Raw genomic sequence first — 21,479 nt, 5'->3', positions numbered from 1 at the left:
GGTGAGCTAGAGAAGTGCCGGGGAGACTGGTGAGCTAGAGAAGTGCCGGGGAGACTGGTGAGCTAGAGAAGTGCCGGGGAGACTGGTGAGCTAGAGAAGTGCCGGGGAGACTGGTGAGCTAGAGAAGTGCCGGGGAGACTGGTGAGCTAGAGAAGTGCCGGGGAGATTGGTGAGCTAGAGAAGTGTCAGGGAGCCCGGTGAGCTAGAGAAGTGTCAGGGAGCCCGGTGAGCTACAGAAGTGTCAGGGAGCCCGGTGAGCTACAGAAGTGTCAGGGAGCCCGGTGAGCTAGAGAAGTGTCAGGGAGCCCGGTGAGCTAGAGAAGTGCCGGTGTTAGAAATGGGATCCCTGGCTGGCCAGGGCTTTCGCCAAAGTCAGTCAGAGACCACCACTCCTAAGTCAGGGCAAGGGAGTTACACACCAAGACAACCCCTGCTCACCCTCTAGGTAACGTGGCGCGAGCAGCAAGGCTAAACTTGGAGGCGATATGAGTTAAGTATTTGCGCACGCACCCCAGCAACAACACCCAAGGCCCACCACAAAGGAAACTCCACACAAGGTTATATATAAAAATAGCCTTTGTATTACACCAAAACACATTAGATAAAACACACACTTTACAATGTGCCAGGGGCACGGGCAGACTTTACAGGGGATATTTACAAGACAGGGCCACATGGACCACTGTCAGGAATCAGCACTTTTAGAAGTAACACTTTTAGCACATAGAATTAAAACTGTAGTACAACAATAACATATAGCACACAACCAGTCACTACTGGTACCAGGTGAGCACCACCTATGCAATCCTCACTATCCTAGGAGATCACACAAGGAACCTGGGCCTCGCTAGTACCACCTGTACTAGCAAGAAGGAAACCACCTAAGTATCGCTATACCTGTAGGGGTCTAAGGAAGGAAACACATGATGCATCACAATACATTCAGCTGTGTTAAAGGACAAAGCACATGACGCGTAAAAACACATTCAGAGGTGCAAGGGAAGGTAAACACAATAGCGCAAAATCCAAATTAGCCACCACCTGTGGCAGTCCCTGTGTCCCAAAGTCAGGGCCTAAACGTGGCAACTGCCCACAAAGTGCTGGGCAGCTGTGATGATGGGGCAGCGCTGGAGCCTCGCAGGCTCTGGCTAAAAGAAATGCCCCCTGAGCCTCTCTGGACTCAAAATGAATCAATGCAGCCCCTCTGGGCTCTGAATACACAGATGCAGCCTCACTGGGCTGTGGGGGTCCCTCACGGGGGAACCGGAACACTGGGAGTGCCTCAAGCCTCTCTTAGGCTGGAGCACAAATGCGGGTGTGTTGGAGTCCCCCTCCTGGGGACTCGAAGCACAAGGAAATGCCCTTTTGCCCTCTTAGGGCTTTAAACAACAACTGGCTGCCAAGAGCCTCGCAGGCTCTAAATCAACTGATGCCCCTGGGGCACCTCGTGGCTCATAGGAAAGGCTCCCACTCGTTGGAGCCTCTCTTAGGCTCGGGAAATGGTGCGGTTTGAGCCTCTCGTGGCTCCAACAAACAAAGATGCCGCCTGAAGCCCTCGTGGCTTCACAACAACTGCCCTGGCGATGGAGGGGAGGGGCGGGCACCACAACGTGCCCCGACGCCCTCCTCTTCCCAAATGGACACAGAGCCCCACTCACCGGACTCAGGATGCTGCAGCTCTCTTCTCTGGGGCTGCTCCTCGGCTTGGGGCGGTGGCGGCTCTGCACGGGAGCTCCCGCTCCTCGGGGGCTCCCTCTCCTTCAGGCCAGTCACCGTCTCCTTTGGGGCAGCAGCGGGCTCTCTTCAAAGCATTGGAGCCCTGCCTGCACCCTCAGACGACCTCCTCTCTTCGGGCTGCGGGGGCGGGACTTCCGGGCAGGCCGCGCAGCAATTGGCCGGCCCGCTAACTGCTTCCTGGTCGCGGTAGGCAGAGCGGCGGCCCGGCGATAGACAGCTGCAAATGCCGGGTGGGCACCAGCTTTCCTTTTTAAATTAACTGGAACGAGGTGGCACTCAAGCGGGGCAATGCTGGGTGGGCTCCGGCTCCAATTCCAAACCCCGAGCGAGGTGGGCACTCGCTCGGCAGAAAAACAGCGGCAATGTCCCGGGCAGGGTGGGCACCTGCCAGGGAACTCTAAAATCGGCAAAAGCGGCGTGGGCAGCCGCGGAAGGACAATGACAGTGCTCCCAGCGCTTAGCCGATAAATAAAGCGCTTCTAAGCGCTAGGGCCGCAAATAAAGCGCTTCCAACGCTTCAGGGGTAAAAGAAAGCGCTCTCCAGCGCTAAGGGCCACAAGGAAGCGCTTCCAAGCGCTAGAGGCAAAGTCCGGGCCCCAAAATCCCTAAAAGTCAAGCCAAAGTCCTTGTGGGGTCCATCAGCAAGCCAGGGGCTGGGCAGGGCCCAGGGGGGGCAAGCCTTCCCCTGGGCCCAAGCAGCAGCATGCCCCTGGTAGATCCAAGTCAAAAACAAGAACATTTTCATGGGGTCACAGCCCCTCTTTTATACACCTTTTCTTTTGTCTGTAGGTGCAGGGTGGGGGCAGAACCAGTCGCAGCTGGTCTGTGAGCACTGTTGATGGCTCAACCACCCCTTTCATTCATCAGGCAGGCTAGGGTCATCAGTCTCACCACAGGGGGCGGAGCCAGCATTGTGTGGGGGAAACCCAGCCTCATTCAGGACACAGGCGCAGCCCCTCCCTCACATCAGCATGCTAATCTTTCCATTCACCACCGGGGCAGACCCACACAGACTTCCTGGAGCCTGGCATCCCAGCCAGCTCCAGCCAATCACACGCCAGGCATATTTTACACTAATATGCCAACTCCTAGAAGTGGCGCTTCCGCACAAGACACATACACGCCGCACATACCATTGCGCAGCATTCACTCTCACGAGTTCGCACATACCAAACTTGAGCATGCACGCCTCACGCATCAGGAACTACCAGGGACACAAACATTCCCCATGCATTCCTATGGGAGAGCGGGCCAATCTCACACACGCACTCAGGGAGCGCACGCACTTTACACTGCGCCATAGTGTCAAAGTGCGCAAAGACCAGAAGTCACTAGGCAAAAAGTTCAGGGGTGAACCTGCCAGAAGGGCCAAGTCCAACAGCCGGGGAGCCCGGTGAGCTAGAGAAGTGCCGGGGAGACTGGTGAGCTAGAGAAGTGCCGGGGAGACTGGTGAGCTAGAGAAGTGCCGGGGAGATTGGTGAGCTAGAGAAGTGTCAGGGAGCCCGGTGAGCTACAGAAGTGTCAAGGAGCCCGGTGAGCTACAGAAGTATCTGAAAGAAACACGTTAGTGTTAGATTCCTTACCTTAGAATATCCCCAGGCGTCAGTCTGGATCCGGAAACTTTTGCATAGCAGTACCCCTGCGCGTCGGTAGGCGTCGTCTGCAGGCGTCCCCTGCGGCTCCGCGTCCGTCGTCGGCGTCGTGCGCCGTGATGACGTCGCTGGAGTACATAGACGCCGCCTCCGCGCGCTGACGTCAGTTCTTCTTTTTTCCGCGCCAGTGGACGCAGATCTGAAGAGCAGTACTCCGGTCTTTGACCAAGTTTTTCGATTGTTTTTTCCTTTACTGTGCCTGATAGGATGCCTGGGTTTAAGAATTGCGATGACTGTGAGCGCACGATGTCGGTCACAGACCATCACCGCCTCTGCCTCCGGTGTCTGGGCCCTGACCACGACGTGGACTCCTGCGTCGACTGCCGGGCCCTTACCAACAAGGCTAGGCGGGAGCGGTCCCGCAAGCTACTGGAGCTCCGGGTGTCGGCCCCACGTCGGGACCGGGAGCGGTCCCGGTCCGGCCGGAGGTCGAGAGAGCGTTCGAGGGAGCGGTCGCGGAGCCGCGCCGGGCGCTCCGGAAGTCGACACCACTCGTCAGGCTCGTCAGGTAAGAAGCACAAGAAGTCGGGGCGTCGTCATCGTGCCCCCGACTCCCCCCGACGCTCGCGCGATGCGGCCGGGGGCTCGGGTGACCCCAACCCCGCGGCTCCGCGAGAGTCGCCGGCACGGCCTGCCTCATACCCTCCGGTCCCTGGGCATGGCGCGACGCCTGAGGAGATCGAGGCGTTCCTCATGGCCATGAGGGCGCTCGCTTCTCCGACGGGGCCTACGGCGCCTTCGGGCCCAGTGCTACCGTCTGGGGGCCCTAGCGGTTCGGGTGTCCCTGCCTCGGCGCCGTCGGGTGCTCCGGCCCCGGCGCCGCCGACGGCTCCGACCCCGGCGCCGCAGGGGCCTTCGGGATCGGCGCCGGCTGGTCTTCCGGCCTCCCCGGCGCCGTTGCCATCGGGGTTGCCCCCGACGCCGCCCCCGCGCGGCGCCGGTTCTCCGCTGCCGGTTCCGGCCGGCGGTGGGGTTCCGACGCCGGCTCCGGGCGGCGCCGTCCCCTTACCTTCTCCGACGCCGGACACGGCGCCGGACGGGCGTCGCACGACGCCGGTCCCGGCGCCGATGGGGCCCATGAACCCCGAGGAGCCGGTCTTCATCATTGACTCCGAATACGGAGAGGATGAGGAGTACGGTGAAGGTTGGGAGGGGTCCGAGGACCCTCTGGCTCGCGAGTGCCAGTATGACCCGGACTGGACGGGTGACTTGGGGGATGCCAGTGGTTTGGACGACTCTCCTAACCCTGGTTTGATCTCTCCTCCAACCGTGGCGTCGGTGGAGGGAGCTGCCTATTCTGTGGTGCTGATGAGGGCTGCCAAGGCTTTACACCTTGAGCTCCCCGTCGCGGCCGTGAGGCCTAACATCCTCACCGAGGTCTTCAAACCGCAGTCATGCCCATTGGAGCCACTGCTGCCGTTTAATGAAGCCTTGTCTGACGTTCTGTTGGGCACGTGGTCCAGGCCCGCTTCAGGTGCGCCTGTTGATCGGAACGTGGCCAGGCGCCACCGTCCTTGTCCGGACGACCCCAAGTACCTGTCTACCCACCCCACTCCTGAGAGTCTGGTGATCCAGGCCTCGACCTCCCAGTCCGCATTCCCGTCGGCCCCGCCCGACCGGGAATCCAAGAGGTATGACCAGTTTGGCAAAAAGGTCTTCTCGTCCATTAGTTTGGGCCTGCGGTCTTGCAACACCGCCTGCCTCTTGGGCCGCTACACCCACTCTGTGTGGGATACGGTCGCGGAGCTGCTGCCAGAATGCCCCATGGAGGTGCGGGCAAAGCTCGGTCAGGCTGTGGCTGAGGGCCGAGATGCAGCGAAATATTCCATTCGGTGTGGTCTTGATACGACCGACTCGCTGGGCAGGGCTATGTCTACGACGGTGGCGATTCGTCGCCACGCCTGGCTGAGATCCGCCAATTTTTCGGCTGATGTCCAGAATACACTGATGGACATGCCGTTTGATGGCTGTCACCTGTTCGGTGACAAAGCGGACCACGCGCTGGAGCGCTTCAAGGACTCCAGGGTCACGGCCAAGTCCTTGGGTCTCTCGACCCAGCGTCAGCAAACGGGTTTGTTTCGTCCCTTTCGTGGCCAAGGAAGGGGCGCCCCCACACGTGCTGCCAGCCACGCGCCGCAACAATCCTTTCAACGCGGTGGCGGCCGTGGAAACCGCCGTGGCGGCGGTCGGGGACAACGGCGGGGTCAGACCACACCTTCCCCTGCAGCATCTACCCCAAAATCCTCCTAGTCCGTGCTTTCGGCCCCATGTGACGCCAGTGGGTGGCAGGGTTCGCCATCACCACGCTCACTGGCGCACAATCACTTCGGACAGGTGGGTGCTGCAAATCGTCCGAAGGGGCTACTCCCTCCCCTTCGAGACCTCTCCTCCAGCCATGCCACCGCAGAACCACCGTGTGTCGGGGGACCACTTGACACTTCTGCAGGAGGAAGTTACGGCCCTCTTGGCCAAGGGGGCCATCGAGCGCGTTCCTGGGCCAGAAGTAGGGCGTGGTTGTTATTCCCACTACTTTCTGGTGCCCAAGAAGGACAAGGGGGGCCTACGTCCTATCTTGGATCTAAGGAACGTCAACGGCTTCCTCCGGAAGGAGAAGTTCAAGATGTTGACGTTAGCTCAGGTCTTGGCTGCTCTAGACCCACGAGACTGGATGGTAGCGTTGGACTTGCAGGACGCCTATTTTCACATCCCCGTCCTGCCGGCCCACCGGCGTTACCTGCGGTTCACGGTAGGCCAGGAGCATTTTCAGTTTATCGTGCTCCCCTTCGGCCTTACCAGCGCCCCACGGGTGTTCACAAAGGTGATGGCGGTGGTCGCAGCCCATCTGCGCAGGTTGGGGGTTTCAGTCTTCCCCTACCTAGACGACTGGTTGTTGAAGGCGGGCTCGCCCCAGACAGTCGTCCACCACCTTCAGATGACGGCAGACCTCTTGCACGACCTGGGGTTCTCCATCAATGTGCTGAAATCACACCTGTGTCCCTCTCAAAAGCTCCTTTTCATCGGAGCGGTTCTGGACTCGGCGCAGTTTCGGGTTTATCCTCCGGAACGGCGGGTTCGGGATATTCAGGCTTTGATTCCCATCTTTCAGCCGCTATCCCGGGTTTCGGTCAGGTTGACGCTGCGGCTGCTGGGACTGATGGCTTCCTGCATCCTTCTGGTGCATCACGCTCGGTGGCGGATGCGGGCTCTGCAGTGGGACCTGAAGTTTCAGTGGGCCCAGCATCAGGGCAACTTGTCCGACCACGTCTTGATCTCGGAGGGCACTGCGAGACAACTGCAGTGGTGGCTTACGGACCGCGATTGGGTCAGGGGCAAGTCCCTCTCCCTTCCCCAACCGGAGCACGTTGTCGTGACGGACGCGTCCCTCCAGGGCTGGGGTGGCCACTTGGGAGAGGCAGAGATCAGAGGCATCTGGTCTCCGGCGGAGTCCCGGCTCCATATCAACCTGTTGGAGCTGCGGGCGATTCGTCTGGCACTGAAGGCATTCCTCCCCTTTGTCAACGGGAGTGTGGTGCAGGTGTTCACCGACAACACCACCGCCATGTGGTACTGCAACAAACAGGGCGGTGTGGGGTCGTGGACCCTTTGCCAGGAGGCTCTGCGCCTCTGGCAATGGCTGGAACGTCAGGGCGTGACTCTGACGGTTCAACACCTGGCAGGTTCTCTGAACGCCAGGGCGGACGAACTCAGCCGTCGGTGCTCGATGGATCACGAATGGCGTCTGAACTCGGACGTGGCGCAAGGCATCTTTCTGCAATGGGGAGAGCCTTGGTTAGATCTATTCGCCACCGAAGAGAACGCGCAATGTCATCAGTTCTGCGCGTTGGAGTTTCCAAGACGGCACTCGCACGGCGACGCCTTTCGGCGCGAGTGGAGTTGCGATCTGTTATACGCCTTTCCGCCTATACCACTTCTGCCCAGAGTGCTGAAGAAGATCAGGCGCGACCGGGCCCAAGTTATCCTTGTGGCTCCGGACTGGGCTCGAAGATACTGGTATCCCGAGCTACTCAGCATGTCAGTCGGTCCCCCGATCCGCCTGCCCCTTCAGGAGGACCTTCTGTCGCAGCAGCAGGGGACGGTCCTCCACCCGAACCTGTCCAGTCTCCACCTCCATGCTTGGAGATTGAGCGGCGGCAGTTGAGGCCATTTGACTTGCCTCCTGAAGTCTGTGATGTTATTCTGGCAGCCAGGCGTCCCTCCACTAAGTCGGTATACGCCTGTCGGTGGAACAGATTTGTGGCATGGTGCACAGCAAAGGCTGTGGATCCTCTTTCTGCCCCTCTTTCGGAGGTTCTTCTGTTTCTTCTTTCTCTTGCCCAGCAGGGCTCTGCTCTGGGCACTATCAAGGGCTACCTTTCTGCCCTTTCAGCCTTTTTGAGGCTTCCTGATCAGCCTTCTTTGTTCAAATCCCCGATTGTAACTCGATTCTTGAAAGGCATCACTCACATGTTTCCACCTGTTCCGTTTGTGATGCCTCAGTGGGATTTGAACCTGGTTCTGACCTTTCTAATGTGTGCTCCCTTTGAGCCCCTTCATTCTTGTCCTCTCCGTCTCCTGACTTTAAAGACGGCTTTCCTGGTTGCCATCACCTCTGCCAGGAGAGTGAGTGAGCTCCAGGCTCTTTCTGTCCAACCTCCTTTCCTGTCCATTCATCCTGATAAGGTGGTTCTGAGGACTAGACCTTCTTTCCTGCCCAAGGTTGTTTCTGCCTTTCACATCGGGCAGTCCATCACCCTCCCTTCCTTCTTCCCGCCTCCGCATCCTTCAAAGGATGAAGAGCGGCTCCATCGTCTGGACCCAAAACGTGCGCTTTCATTTTACATGGATCGCACACGCCAGTTCCGGGTGGATGACCAACTGTTTGTTGGCTACGTGGGTGCGAAGAAGGGACGGGCGGTCTGTAAACGAACCATCTCTCGATGGGTCGTCCTCTGCATCAAAGCGTGCTACTCTTTGGCTCGGAAGGAGCCTCCTGTTGGGCTGAGGGCCCATTCCACTCGGGCCACGGCGGCTACCACTGCCCTGGGCCGGGGAGTCCCCTTGCAGGACATTTGCCAAGCGGCTACGTGGGCCTCGCTGCACACCTTTGCGAGGCACTACTGCCTGGACAGTCAAGTCCGGAGGGATGGCTTCTTTGGCCGTTCTGTCCTCCAGGACTTTCTGGTGTAGTTGTATTGGTTCGCAGACCCACCACCGGGGTTGGTATTGCTGGGGTATGTATTCTAAGGTAAGGAATCTAACACTAACGTGTTTCTTTCAGATGAACAAGTTACTTACCTTCGGTAACGATATATCTGTAAGAAACATTAGTTAGTGTTAGACTCCTTACCGAACCCACCCATCCTCCCCGTTCTGCGAACTGATACCTAGGGTTAAGGTCATCCCTTTCAGGGCCCTAGTTTTTACATGGCACCAGTGTTGGTTCTCTCATGGCTCTGCGTCTCCTGGCGCGGAAATGCTGTGTGCAAAGAACTGACGTCAGCGCGCGGAGGCGGCGTCTATGTACTCCAGCGACGTCATCACGGCGCACGACGCCGACGACGGACGCGGAGCCGCAGGGGACGCCTGCAGACGACGCCTACCGACGCGCAGGGGTACTGCTACGCAAAAGTTTCCGGATCCAGACTGACGCCTGGGGATATTCTAAGGTAAGGAATCTAACACTAACTAATGTTTCTTACAGATATATCGTTACCGAAGGTAAGTAACTTGTTCGTCTGGGAGCCCGGTGAGCTACAGAAGTGTCTGGGAGCCCGGTGAGCTACAGAAGTGTCTGGGAGCCCGGTGAGCTACAGAAGTGTCTGGGAGCCCGGTGAGCTACAGAAGTGTCAGGGAGCCCGGTGAGCTACAGAAGTGTCAGGGAGCCCGGTGAGCTACAGAAGTGTCAGGAAGCCCGGTGAGCTAGCCGCTGCCGGGATCACTTCCAGAAAGGGCCTGAGAGGAAGAAAAGGTTTTATTTTGTGCTGTAAAGTGATTTGCTTCAGGCCGTTTGAGCTTCACGGGCTCTTTGAAAGAGAGGCGGATGTTTGCTAACACAATTCTACTTTGTTGATTGGAGCAGGTTTTTTTGTAGTTGGGTTGAGTACGTGGTGTCCGTATTAGCAGTATGGTATGTCCTATTGGCATATCAGTGAGGGGCGCTGTTGTTTTGGGCTGGTAGATGTCCTGCACTCCAAATGGATACATTTCTTAGGAGCACAGATGGATCCACTAGAACTTAAAATTATGCTACAGTAAATAGTAGTTGTCGTTTGATGAGCTGCGGGGGAAATCGTTTCTGGAAGATTGGGTGATCTCAAGTGACGGGGGAATGACCGTGACTGACCACTAGAGCTTCTCACTTTTGTGTTCTTCCATAGCCTGAAAGCCGGGACCGTGTGGGTGAACGGCCACAATATGTTTGATGCCGCTGCAGGTTTCGGAGGGTACAAGGAGAGCGGGTTCGGCCGAGATGGGGGAAAAGAGGTGAGTGGCCGTCCTTTCTGTTTCCGCCGTTTTTTTGCCTAGTCCTTCTAAAGCTCTCACTGCAAAGGCACGGTATTCGTCCGTCTGCGTAGGTGTAGTTACCCTTCAACCCTGAAGAGGGAAGCAAAGAGCTATCCAGGTTACTGAGCGTGTACTCGACGTGTTAAGCCCCGTTGACAGACACGCTGGATATTAAATTACCTCAGGCATGCCTTTTAAGTTTTATGTTTATGTATGAATCTTTCTGTCGAAACCAGAAAGTAACAGTATACCTATCACGCTGTATGTATGGTCCAGTCTATGTTCCACATAAAGTATGGATGTAACTTGTCATGCCAATTGAGTTTGACTCGTGTCTGAGTTGAACAGAATAGTTGGTTGTAAACACTTATATGTTTTCTTCGTGTGGCGCTTGCAGAGCTAACTTTCCTAAGGCATTTCGCAGGACACCTTGCACGGTGTTGTCAGACTTTGAGACCCGTCCCAAGCATAAACCTGTCCAAGTACAAACCCAAATTCAGCCCCACGCAGAGCAGTATCAGCTCGAAAACTAGCCCAAAGATGAAACTCTCACATTATACAACAAGCATTTGCAATGCAATAGGTGTCGCATTATAAAAGTTTGAGCTGTTGGCATTGCTAATAATAATGCAACACTAGAAGCTCAAAGATTAGGTAATGAGACGTATTGCATTGCAATTTTTTTTATATAGCACGAACTTGAGTGAAAGGTGTATTTGTTACATTGAGTACAGTGTAATTATATGTTGTGTTATTATGTGGCACAGATTGGTAATGTGTGGTGTGTATTTATGTTGCAAGAAGTAGAGAGTAATTATGTGGCGTGCAATTATGTAGTACTGAGTGGTATGTGGCGCGTATTTATTTTGTATTGAATACAGTGTAATTATGTGATGTGTAATTATGTGGTACTGAGTGGTATTAAGTTGAGTGTAGTTATGTACTCTACTCAATGCAACATAAATACACCCCTCATACCACTCAGTACTATACAATTAAAAACCACATATTTATACACTAATCAATGCAACATAAATACTCTCCACATCATAAAACTCAACACCACATAATTACACAATACCTAATTACACTCTACTCAATACAACATAAGTACAGTAAACATAATACCACTCAGTACCACATATGCTTGTTTCAAGGGTTGTGGTCAGTTTCAGATATCGTACTGCAATTACTTTCACGTACTGTGATCAGTTTTAGGTATTGTGGCTGATTTGAAGAACTGTGGTCTGTTTTATGTTGTGTAGTTAGTTTGATGCAGTCAGGTGCTGGTGTTGCGTTATTATTAGCAATGCCAATTGCTCAAACTTTTATAAAGCAAGACCTATTGCATTGCAAATTCTTGTTTTAATGGTAGCTATGATCTTATTACCATACGTAATTATAATTAGGGCTTCCAGTTTTATGGTATTTATTTTTGGGCAATTTCCGTCTGTATTTATCCATATTTATTTTTTGCCCATTTTATCTGTATTTATCCATTGATATTTTGTGTTTTTTGTATATAAGAAGTTGTAAAACTACATTTCCTTATCTATTTAACTGATATACGTGCACTCATACTATGATGTGTGTTGTTTTTTCACTATTTAAGCTGCCAAATATTACATACCAGTACATCCAATGGTAAATGCTAGCATTATACCATACATGTATGTGACATATTCTTTTATTTAAAGAAATGTAATCCTGTTTTGTAATTTCCTTTGCTGTCCATCTGCTCAGCTGCTGGCCTATAATTCATGAAAGACTGCATGGAGAATTGCTTAAAAGAAGCACATTTTTCTGTATTTATCCATTTTGAAAAATAAATGCAGACAGAAAACACATTGTGTTCTGACTGTATTTATCTGTAAACATCCGTAAAAACGGAAAACATGGAGCCTTCATTTATAATGTCACATTAGTCTGTTTATAGATAGACCGATAATATAGTCTGTTAGTGCAGCATGCACCTCATAGTCATGGGTTTACAGGATTTATCATATATTTGAAACATCATTTGCAGATGTCAAACATTTTATTTCTAGCTCAAATGGGTGAAAATAAAACTGTAAGAGAATGTGCTGCACACTTTGCAAGTTTTGCCAGATAATTTAAATAACTTTGCCACCTAATATGATCATCCATGCTGCATTATCCTAGTAGCCCAGATAGCCTTTAACTCTGCAGAGTGGTTTGGAAGCTATCATTAGGATGTTGAAATACATATTTCAGAAACAACCATGAAATATTTGTCATATTTCAGGGTTTCCTGTGATAAATGGGTTTTATATCACTGTATTTAGCATTTTCTGTAAGAAAAGAACCTAAACGACAGACAGACAGACAGACATATATTCCTTCGCATCACTTGTCCATCTTGCTTCCCTTTGAATGGCTACATTTGATACTCATTGAAATAAGCAGGGTAGCAACATGCTTAGCATAGACAATTGAAATTATTCCTCAGCACGCAGCCGAATCCTCTGGTACATTAATGAAAAAGGGAGCGCACATTTCAAAGGGCGAGCTGGAAGGCGCGAGGCACGCGTTTGAGCTACCTGAGTGTAAACGGGTAAACACTGCTGGAGAACCCTCGAGGCTGAAGTGCGCCACTTACGGAGCACATGTGAACTCTTCTGCAGCCTCTTGTGCACTTGTTTAAACACTTCTCAAGCTCTCCGAGCACCGACGGCTCGAGGCCAGATTGAGCGTCCCCTGCGCGCGCGCGCGCACACACACACACACACACGCACACACACGCACACGCACACGCACACACGCACACACGCACACGCACACACACACACACACACACACACACACACACACACACACTCACACTCACACACTCACACTCACTCACTCACAGACGAGGACTGCCGAGGCACCCTGGCTTCTGCTTTTGTGTGAAAGGAGGAACATGTGGACGCGTTCCATTGAGGCAGAAAAGAGTTGTTTGTGCGCAATTGTGCGGTTGTTTCTTCGCCTGTAGGCGCTGGCGTAGGCCTCGCGTGGTTGACGTAGACAGGCAACAGCACCCGGGCCAGTCAGAGGGGGTGGAGCCTCGAGGTGCTTATGGGATGGACTTTTAAGAAGAGAAATAAAACGCAGACTTGGAGGTCAAGGTGTGCCGAAGTGTCAACACACAGGGTGAAAGAAATTAACCCGGCAAAATAAAACGGCAAATATGCTTTTCTCCTTTGCTTTTTTCTTAAACACGTGTGCCATAGGATCAGATAACATGTCAGTGCTTCTAGCTTTAAGGTCAGATGCACCGTAGCTCGATGTGGCAAACATTGCCTCATGGAACAACAATTTACACATGCTTCTTTACGGAAATTAGCGCCAGCGAAATGAAGGCATGCACACAAAAGCAGAACACAAACTCATCTTTACCAACACAGTTCCAAGCTCTTATAGACAGAGCAGTGAAACATAAACTTGAGGAGACCACAGAGGAAGCTGGGGGCCCGTACGCCTCCGGAATACTCCCTCGGTTCATTTCCACAATCTCACCCTCTATCGAACATATAGAACATGCCAACAGGTCCAGGCGAAGTTACGCTCGAGCCATAAAGATGTAACCCATATGGCTGTTTACCTACTCGATGCGTTACACTGTACATTTCAATGCGTGCACATTTGTATATATGTATCTGTCAGTGTAAGTATGTGTTGTTTGAATGCATCTGCAGGTGTTTACAATGTTTTCACGGATATTTGAAAACAAATTTGCGCATGTGTTTCTATTCTTTTGAGTTTCTAAAAGCACATAGTGTGTGCACGTATGCGCGCGCATCTTTTTTTTCAGTTCAAAAAGATATTTATTAGGATAAAGGAATACAATAGCACACAAAATATAAGAACAATAAAAAATAATAAGAGTACACATAATAAGTCAGTTGGATTGGAGGGCATACAAGGGATAAAAAGCAATCTAGTATTACCTAAACAATGAAAACAACTATAGCATATATCACAGTAAGATGTAGAAAGAAACAATCACAAAATTCATAAAACATTATAGCATATAAGAAATATAAATAAAACTGTATAGTAACATATAGGAAGTCATGGAAGTTTAGCTACTTCTTGCTGCAGAGGTGTAGAAAGGGGAAGGCGTCTAGCACTAGTATCAATGAATAGTATAACTGGTTCCCACAAATCTAAACGTTTGGATGCTAAATGTTGCGGATATATAAATGTAGTGTCTAGTCTGTAATTATAACAAACAGCATACCACCATGCTTGATATGAAAGTTTGGTGAAATCTTTCCAATTCTTAGTTATTTGTTGGAAAGCTACTGCTAGTAATAAATCAATTATTCTTATATTCATATGAACGGGTTTCCAAATAGGAGATAAGCTACCCAAAAAGATATGCAAAATAGAGAAGGAGTGATTGGATTGGAAAATCGAATTGAGTTGTGACCATACCCTTTCCCAAAAATCCCGAACAAACTTGCATGCAAAAAGCATATGAAACAGTTCAGCATGTGGTAACAAGCAAGACCAACATGTATGTGGAGTGTCAGAACAATACTCTTTAAGGGCGAAGGGAGTGAGTAGTAGTCTGTTATATATAAAAAAGAGTGTCTGTGTCGTGTTTGCGGCTCTAGACGACTTCCTAAGCATAAGCCATATTTTATCCCAAAAATCTACAGTCCAGAAAATATCTAAATCTTTCTCCCAGGACAATTCTATCTTAGTTTTGTCTCGTGGATTAGGTGGGGAATGTAAAAATGTATAAATAATAGAAGCTTTAGAGTTACGAAGTAACAAAGATCGTAAATTATCTACATGAGTAGATGCAGAAGATGTTAGAATGGGATGATGTGTAGTGCAAGTAGGCGGATAGAATGACAGATGTTAAAAGGGAATATTTAGATTGAAAGAAGGGAGAGAGACTGAAAACAGCATCTCGCCTTTGCAAAGGTCATAATTAAATTCTGATGATATAATTGATGAACCCATATTAATCCCCGATGTCTCCAAGATTTCCAAAAGAAAGGTTTATTATTTATTAAAATGTGTGTATTCTGCCATATAGGAAAATCAAGAAAAGATACGAAAGAAGGGGTTGAAGTAATTTTGGAAGTATACTTAAGAATAGGTGTGGAAACAAATTCTGGTTTGCGCATGAAATATTCGTGACAGGAGAAAGGGGAAATAAAAGACCGTTCTAGCGTTGTTCAAAGAGGGAAATTTGTAGAAGGATCAGAGAGCCAGCGTGAAGATTGGGCTAGTATAAAAGATTTGTGGTAAAGAGGGAAATCAGGGAAATGTGTTCCCCCTTCTGATTTGGACGAGTTAGATTACGAGTGGACTTACGCGACTTCTTGTTTCCACACAAAAAAAGAGGATATGATGGAATTAATTTTCTTAAAATATTTGAGGGGAATCGATAACAGGATATTGGAGATTGTATATAAAACTATGGGGGAGAGCATCATTTTAATGGTGTCTAAACGACCCCACAAGGATAAATATAAGGGATGCCATTTTGCTGTCAAGAAAGATAATCTATCAATGCATTTTCCCTCACAACGTTCTACTGTCCCTGCAATAGATGGAGTAAAATTTAAACCCAAATATTTAATGAGATGGGGACTCCATGAGAAACCTGAAACAGTAAAATCAGCACTAAAAGTATGCTTTGCCAAGGGTAAAATTTCACATTTATCCTTGTTTAATTTATAACCTGATACTGACGCAAAGGATTCCACCTCTTCCATAAAAGCAGGTAAAGAAGTCTGAGGCCGTAATAGAAATAAAAGCACATCATCAGCGTAAGCTGCCATTTTAATACTGGTCTCTTGGAAAGTGAAGCCATGTATGACTGCATTTTGTTGGATTCTGAGTAAAAAGGTTCCAAGGCAATATTAAAAAGAAATGGGGAGAGAGGACAGCCTTGCCTAACTCCCCGTGCAAGATTCAAGTAAGAAGAGATCCCTCCATTCGCAGTAACAGCAGCTCTCGGGTTGGAATATAAAATAGACATTAAGGCAATAATTTTAGGGCCAAAACCAAACCATTTAAGTGTATGAAAAAGATAAGGCCATTCAACTCGATCAAATGCTTTTTCTGCATCCAAAGCTATGGCAGCTAAAGGGTGAGAGAGATGTGAGGCTTTGGAGAGAATACCAAAAAATAAACGAGTATTATCTGTAATAAGTCTTCCTTTAACAAAGCCGGATTGATCAGTTCCTAACAGAAATTCCATTCACAATGCCAAAGCTTTCCGGAAGATTTTATAGTCTATGTTAACCAAAGAAATAGGTCTGTAATTTTTGCAGTGTTACCATCCTTAGGAATGAGACAGATAAGAGCATCAGAAAAAGAGCCAGTAGAACCTCCAGATTGTAGAAAGGTAAGTATAAGGGTATGCAATTTAGGAATCAATAAGGAAGCAAAATGAGTAAAAAATCTACAGTAAAGCCATCCGGCCCGTAGCCTTATCCTTTTTAAGAATTGTTAGAGCATTGTGAAGTTCTTTCTGAGTAATATCAAATTCTAAAAAAAAGAGATCCAGACGTGAAGCAGACGAAAAATTAATTTTAGAAAGGAAATGAGAAATAGGCTGATCAGATGACAGGGTTTCAGATGTATATAATGTTTTATAAAATTGAAGAAATTAGTTCAAAATATCTTCATCTTTAAATTTTAATGAATTGTCAGTGCCAAATACAGATTCTATATTAGGTTTATTTTGTTTGATTTTTAGATAATTAGCCAATAATTTCCTGGCTCTATTTTGACCACCATAAAATTTCGCGCTCGATTTTAATAAATAATTAGAAGCATTATTAGTGGTATCCCGGTTAAATTGAAATTTGATTTTTAAAAGTTCAGATAAACAATCTTTTGATTTGGAAGAATAGTAGGAATGTTCTAATTGTTTAATTTTGGCTAGAAGAGCATTGTTTTTTTTGCCGAGCTTTTTTGTGTTTTTTAGAGACAAAACGAATAATAAAGTCTCTGGCTGAAGCTTTAATTGCATTCCAAATTGTATGGAAAGACAAATCATTCGTTTGATTAACATGAAAATATTCTTCAAAAAAAGATGTAAAAATAGGGTCTAAAAGGAGAGTGTTATTAAAACGCCATTTACGGGGTAAATTGGGTTTTTGCAAAACATCCAGGTGTATGGCAGCAGGGGCATGATCGGAGATTAAAATAGAACCAATATCCGCCTTCATCAATGATTGAGCTATATTGTGAGAAACAAAAATATAATCTAGACGAGATTGAGTGTGATGTGCTGGTGAATAAAAGGAATATTCCCATAACGTGGGATTGCAAAGTCTCCAAGCGTCAATTAGTTTGTATTGTTTTTTGGTCTGTACAAATAATTTGAGACTTGTGAGGTATAAAGGGGGTCAATGAGTTTCGATCCAAAAAGGGACCAACGGAGTCCTTGCAATCGCCTGTGAGAATAAAATTATCATCATAGCAATGTGTAATTTGTTGAATCAAAGAGATCCAAAAGGAGGGGTCACAAATTGTAGGAGCATAAATATTCAATAAAGAAACTGGAATGTTGTCTAACACAGAATTAACAAACACCCATCTACCTATTTGATTAGTACAATGTGATAATATTTTAATAGATGGGGATTTGGGAAAAAGAATAATGACCACATTACGTTTACCATCACCTGGGGAGAAGAGAGCTTCTCCCACCCACCCTCCTTTTTAGTTTCGCAGACTCTTCACCTGTTAAAACATGTTAAATGAGACTCTTGTATGCATGCGATGTCTGTGTCCAGTTTAGCCAAGTGTGTCAAAACCCTCTGTCGCTTAATGGGTGAATGTAAACCTCTGACATTCCAAGAAACAATTTTTAAAGGCATAGAAAACAATTACAAAAATGTAAAAAAAAACTCCAATGAGAAGAACATCTTGAAATAATTGGGACATAATGAACGACCAACCAACTGTATAAGTAATGAGAAAAAGAAGTAAAAAAGTAAGAGGAAGAAGAAAAAAAGAGGAAACAAAGAAATAATCCCTGAAGAAGAATGGAGAGAAAAAAAATAGATGAATGTGAAAGAGGATAAAATATCTAGAGAAAGAGAGAAAGAAAGAAAAAGAATAGTGATGAAGAAGAGACAGAAGATAAATAAAGGAAGAAACTTACATAAAATCCAGAACATACGAGAGATGGAGGGGTGGAAGGCCACACGGAACAATGACATGTCCTGGGCCCACAAGGGAAGGGGGGGAAGGGAGACAGAACGAACGGATTGCAAAATAGAGGAAAAGGGTAGCACGCAATTACAACCTGTGAAGACAAAAAGAAGGAAGAGATAAAGTCAATAGGAAATAGCAACAACATGCTTACATACTAGTACAAAAACAAGTAAAACAACCAATTCAAAAATCATGAAATATAACTCTCATAACATAACCATCTAATTAGAGTTCACTGACGAAGCAGTCTCCATTGCATCAGCGTGGTAAGAGTATAGAAAGCTCTTCAGCTTACGTGGATCCTCGTAGGTGGTGGTTTTATTATTATTAGTTACTTTGAACAAGCAAGGGTGGAGAAAACCATATCTTGCACCTATTGAGCGTAATTGCGGCCTTATGGACAAAAACTCTTTACGTCGATCAGCAGTCGATTTAGCGTAGTCCTGAGAAAAGAACAAATAATTTCGTGACCATATTATGTGGGTCATTGCTCTAGCAGCCGACAGGATCTTTAACAAATCAATGTATTCAAGAAAGTACAAGATTACTCCTCTCGGTTTGTGCCAGTCGATGCGCTCTCTGAATGTTCAAAGTAGTGCTCTCAGGTAACTTGAGAAGATTTGGAAGAAATGTTTTGAAGAAAGTGGGCGGATCCAAACCTTCCGTTCCCTCAGGAAGACCATGAATACGAAGGTTGTTCCTTCTATTTCTGTTTTCCAAATTCTCAACCTGTTTATGAAGTATGGAAACCTGTGAACAATAGAGTCCACTTTGGAGGCTGAGGAGGAAAAGGAGTCAAAATTCTGCTCTAACACGGAGACCCGTTGATCTATGTTTGACCATTTGTCAGAAAGCATCTGAAGTGTAGACTTAGTTTCCTCCATAAACGTCCGTAAGGCTCTAATTTCTTCAAGGAATAAGTCCATTGTTACGGAAGTAGACTGTTTAGGTGGAGAAGGAGGATCCTTTTTCAGCCTTTTCGTGGAGGCTTTAGTGACAGCAGAACTGTAAGTATGAGGAGACGCTGAGGCACCCTTAGGTGAGGAAGTGTGAGTTCTCCATGTATAAACAGTTGTAACAGGAACTAGTATATACCAGAAATCTACAAGGTGCAGGCTGAGGCAACAAGGAAGTTTTAGATAATCTTCCCATAAACCCGAGACAGGTGTTTCAACAATGTATAATAACAGGAGCTACACATCAAAATACAAATAAATCAGAAGAAACTCTGTATCATAAGCACACAGAAACGTAAGCCTGAGCATATAAGGAAAGCACTGCATTATAAGGAGCGAAACTCAGTGAGACAGCAATATGAGAGCATCTTAAAAACTATGTCATGACCAATGCATACATTTGTGGAGAAAATACAAAAATTAGCAACATTCTCTGCCCTGGCTAAAGAGAAAAACATAACATGACATGAGTAGAGCAAGAAAGAAGTATGGAGCCAAGTACCATCTCCCTAGAACGTAATTCAATGTAAGAAAGTCCAGAGGAATCCAGGGAGACACTTGAGATAAGTAGGTTGCCAGCGTCAATTTAAACTGGTACAATGCAATGACATATGAAAAAATTCCATAAAAATGAAGAGGCACACCAAAGTATTGCTGCAATTAAAGGATATGGAGCAGAGTCAGAAAATCGAAATAGCCATGAAAATGAGAGGCTTGAGGTAAGAGTCACAAAATGGCGGATGTAATGCGAGCAGGATCGCGCTGAAATGCAGGTATGACAAGAAGATAGAAATAAATATCCATGCCTCCTAAAGGTACCTGCAAAGATGATGGGGAGTCCGCTGAGGTCCTTGTGAGGCAAGGAGCGAGGTGTAGCAGTAGAATACAGCTTGGAAAACAACTCCGTCAGCGGCTCAAAGCTATAAAATGGCGGCCGCAACTCAACGGAGCTGCGCCGCAGATTATCTGTGCCACAAACTCCTTCTGCCGGCAAAGAAAAGTTACCAAAACGGTGTCCGCTAACACTGGAAGGCTTCACACCGCATATCTTTCGTTTAGAGGATTATGTACGCCAAAATGAGCGATGTTCGCTCTGTTCAGGTCCCCGCCGCCGCAGGAGAGTCACGGAGGAGCCGCCATTGCCATCGGGCGCAAACCACGCCCCCCGCGCGCATCTTTTTTTATTATATTTCTGTGACTGTCATTGTCCCAGTGTGTTGGTCTGTGCGTGTGGACGTTTCGAACCGTGTGTATTTGATATTTAGATACTACTCTTCTATGTGCTTTTTTCCCTACACGCGTGAATACATTTTCTACACACAAATATACAGAAGTACATAGCACAGCTTTCCCTTTTCTCGTGCTGTTTTCCAGCAAGCTGCGAATATCTCGGAAGGGCTGGGGATTATTTTAGGGTCAAACTCCGCTGTCAGCTATTGCGGATCACGGATTCTATTGGTTTGCTCTTGGGAAACACCAGTGCCCTGTGATGACATGTGGGTAACTGTTTACAGAGTGTGAAGTTATTTCACAGTGGTGCACACAGTGCCTCACAGGCACACAAGTCTGTTTTACACAGCGACGTAGTAACACATCTTGCAGATGCGCGTTTCTCGGAGTTGGGTTGACAACCAGAAAAGTCAGTTCTTTCTCCATTTGCACATTTTAGGGTGTATGTACAATGGACGTTGTGGACGAATGGAGTTCCGTGACTTTGTGTACAAAAGTGGGGAGGTGGGTAGAACTGGGCCCTGTCCACTCGATGTGCGCTTCTCAATGGTGCATTGTGGGCCGGCCCTAGCATCTTGGTGATTAATTCTGCCCTAGAAAAATATTTACCTGCCAGGTGGTCGAGGTGGCTAGCGGGCTCACTCAAGAGAATGAGGGTGGGAGTAGTCTACATCCAGGGCTTGGGGTGAGGGTCACTTGTCTGGAAAGAGGGAGGGGGTTTGTGGTGAATTGACTGCTCTCTTCCCCATCGCAGGATCTGTGTGTAAGGCTGAGGCTGAGGAGAGTGTATCCCCCATGGCCTGTGCTCGCTTCCCCAAGAGGGTTCTGTGGGATAAAAGAGCCCGGCCCTGATAAGATTATTGCAGCGCGGGCACCACAGAGGAGCGGGGGCAAGGGAGCGCGACAGTGCTGTGAACACGCGTGTGGCAGACACGGATTGGAATGGGTGTTGCAAAGGCGAGACATGCGCCTGCCTTTGTCCAATAGCGTGCCTTTAAAAAAAAAAACAAAAAAACACGTGAAACTCAATGGCTGCCGGCGAAAGCCTGATCACACGCACAAGCGTGTGGTCAACTTTCAAAACCCCCTTACAAGAGGTCTCGCATTGCGCGAGTCGTGCTGTGCACTGCAACACTAGGCGCGAGACCTAAAAATAGCATCCATGCCAATATTTTGGAAGAGGAAAGTGGGAGATTAAAAAAAT

The 21,479-nt window shown here is 48.2% G+C and overlaps 1 protein-coding gene across 1 annotated transcript in view; it reads left to right on the top strand.

Moving 5' to 3' along the window:
• The window catches only part of ALDH16A1 (aldehyde dehydrogenase 16 family member A1), a 728,744-nt gene that overhangs the window by 221,873 nt on the left and 485,392 nt on the right, over nt 1–21,479 (top strand). The window contains exon 11 of the mRNA XM_086930227.1: nt 9,767–9,872. Within this exon, the coding sequence (XP_086786353.1) occupies nt 9,767–9,872 (106 nt within the window). The remainder of the gene's footprint in view (nt 1–9,766; nt 9,873–21,479) is intronic.

This window comes from Lissotriton vulgaris, chromosome 7 (genome assembly GCF_964263255.1).
Source record: "Lissotriton vulgaris chromosome 7, aLisVul1.2, whole genome shotgun sequence".
Taxonomy (NCBI): domain Eukaryota; kingdom Metazoa; phylum Chordata; class Amphibia; order Caudata; family Salamandridae; genus Lissotriton; species Lissotriton vulgaris.
This window is presented reverse-complemented; position numbering and strand designations above follow the sequence as displayed.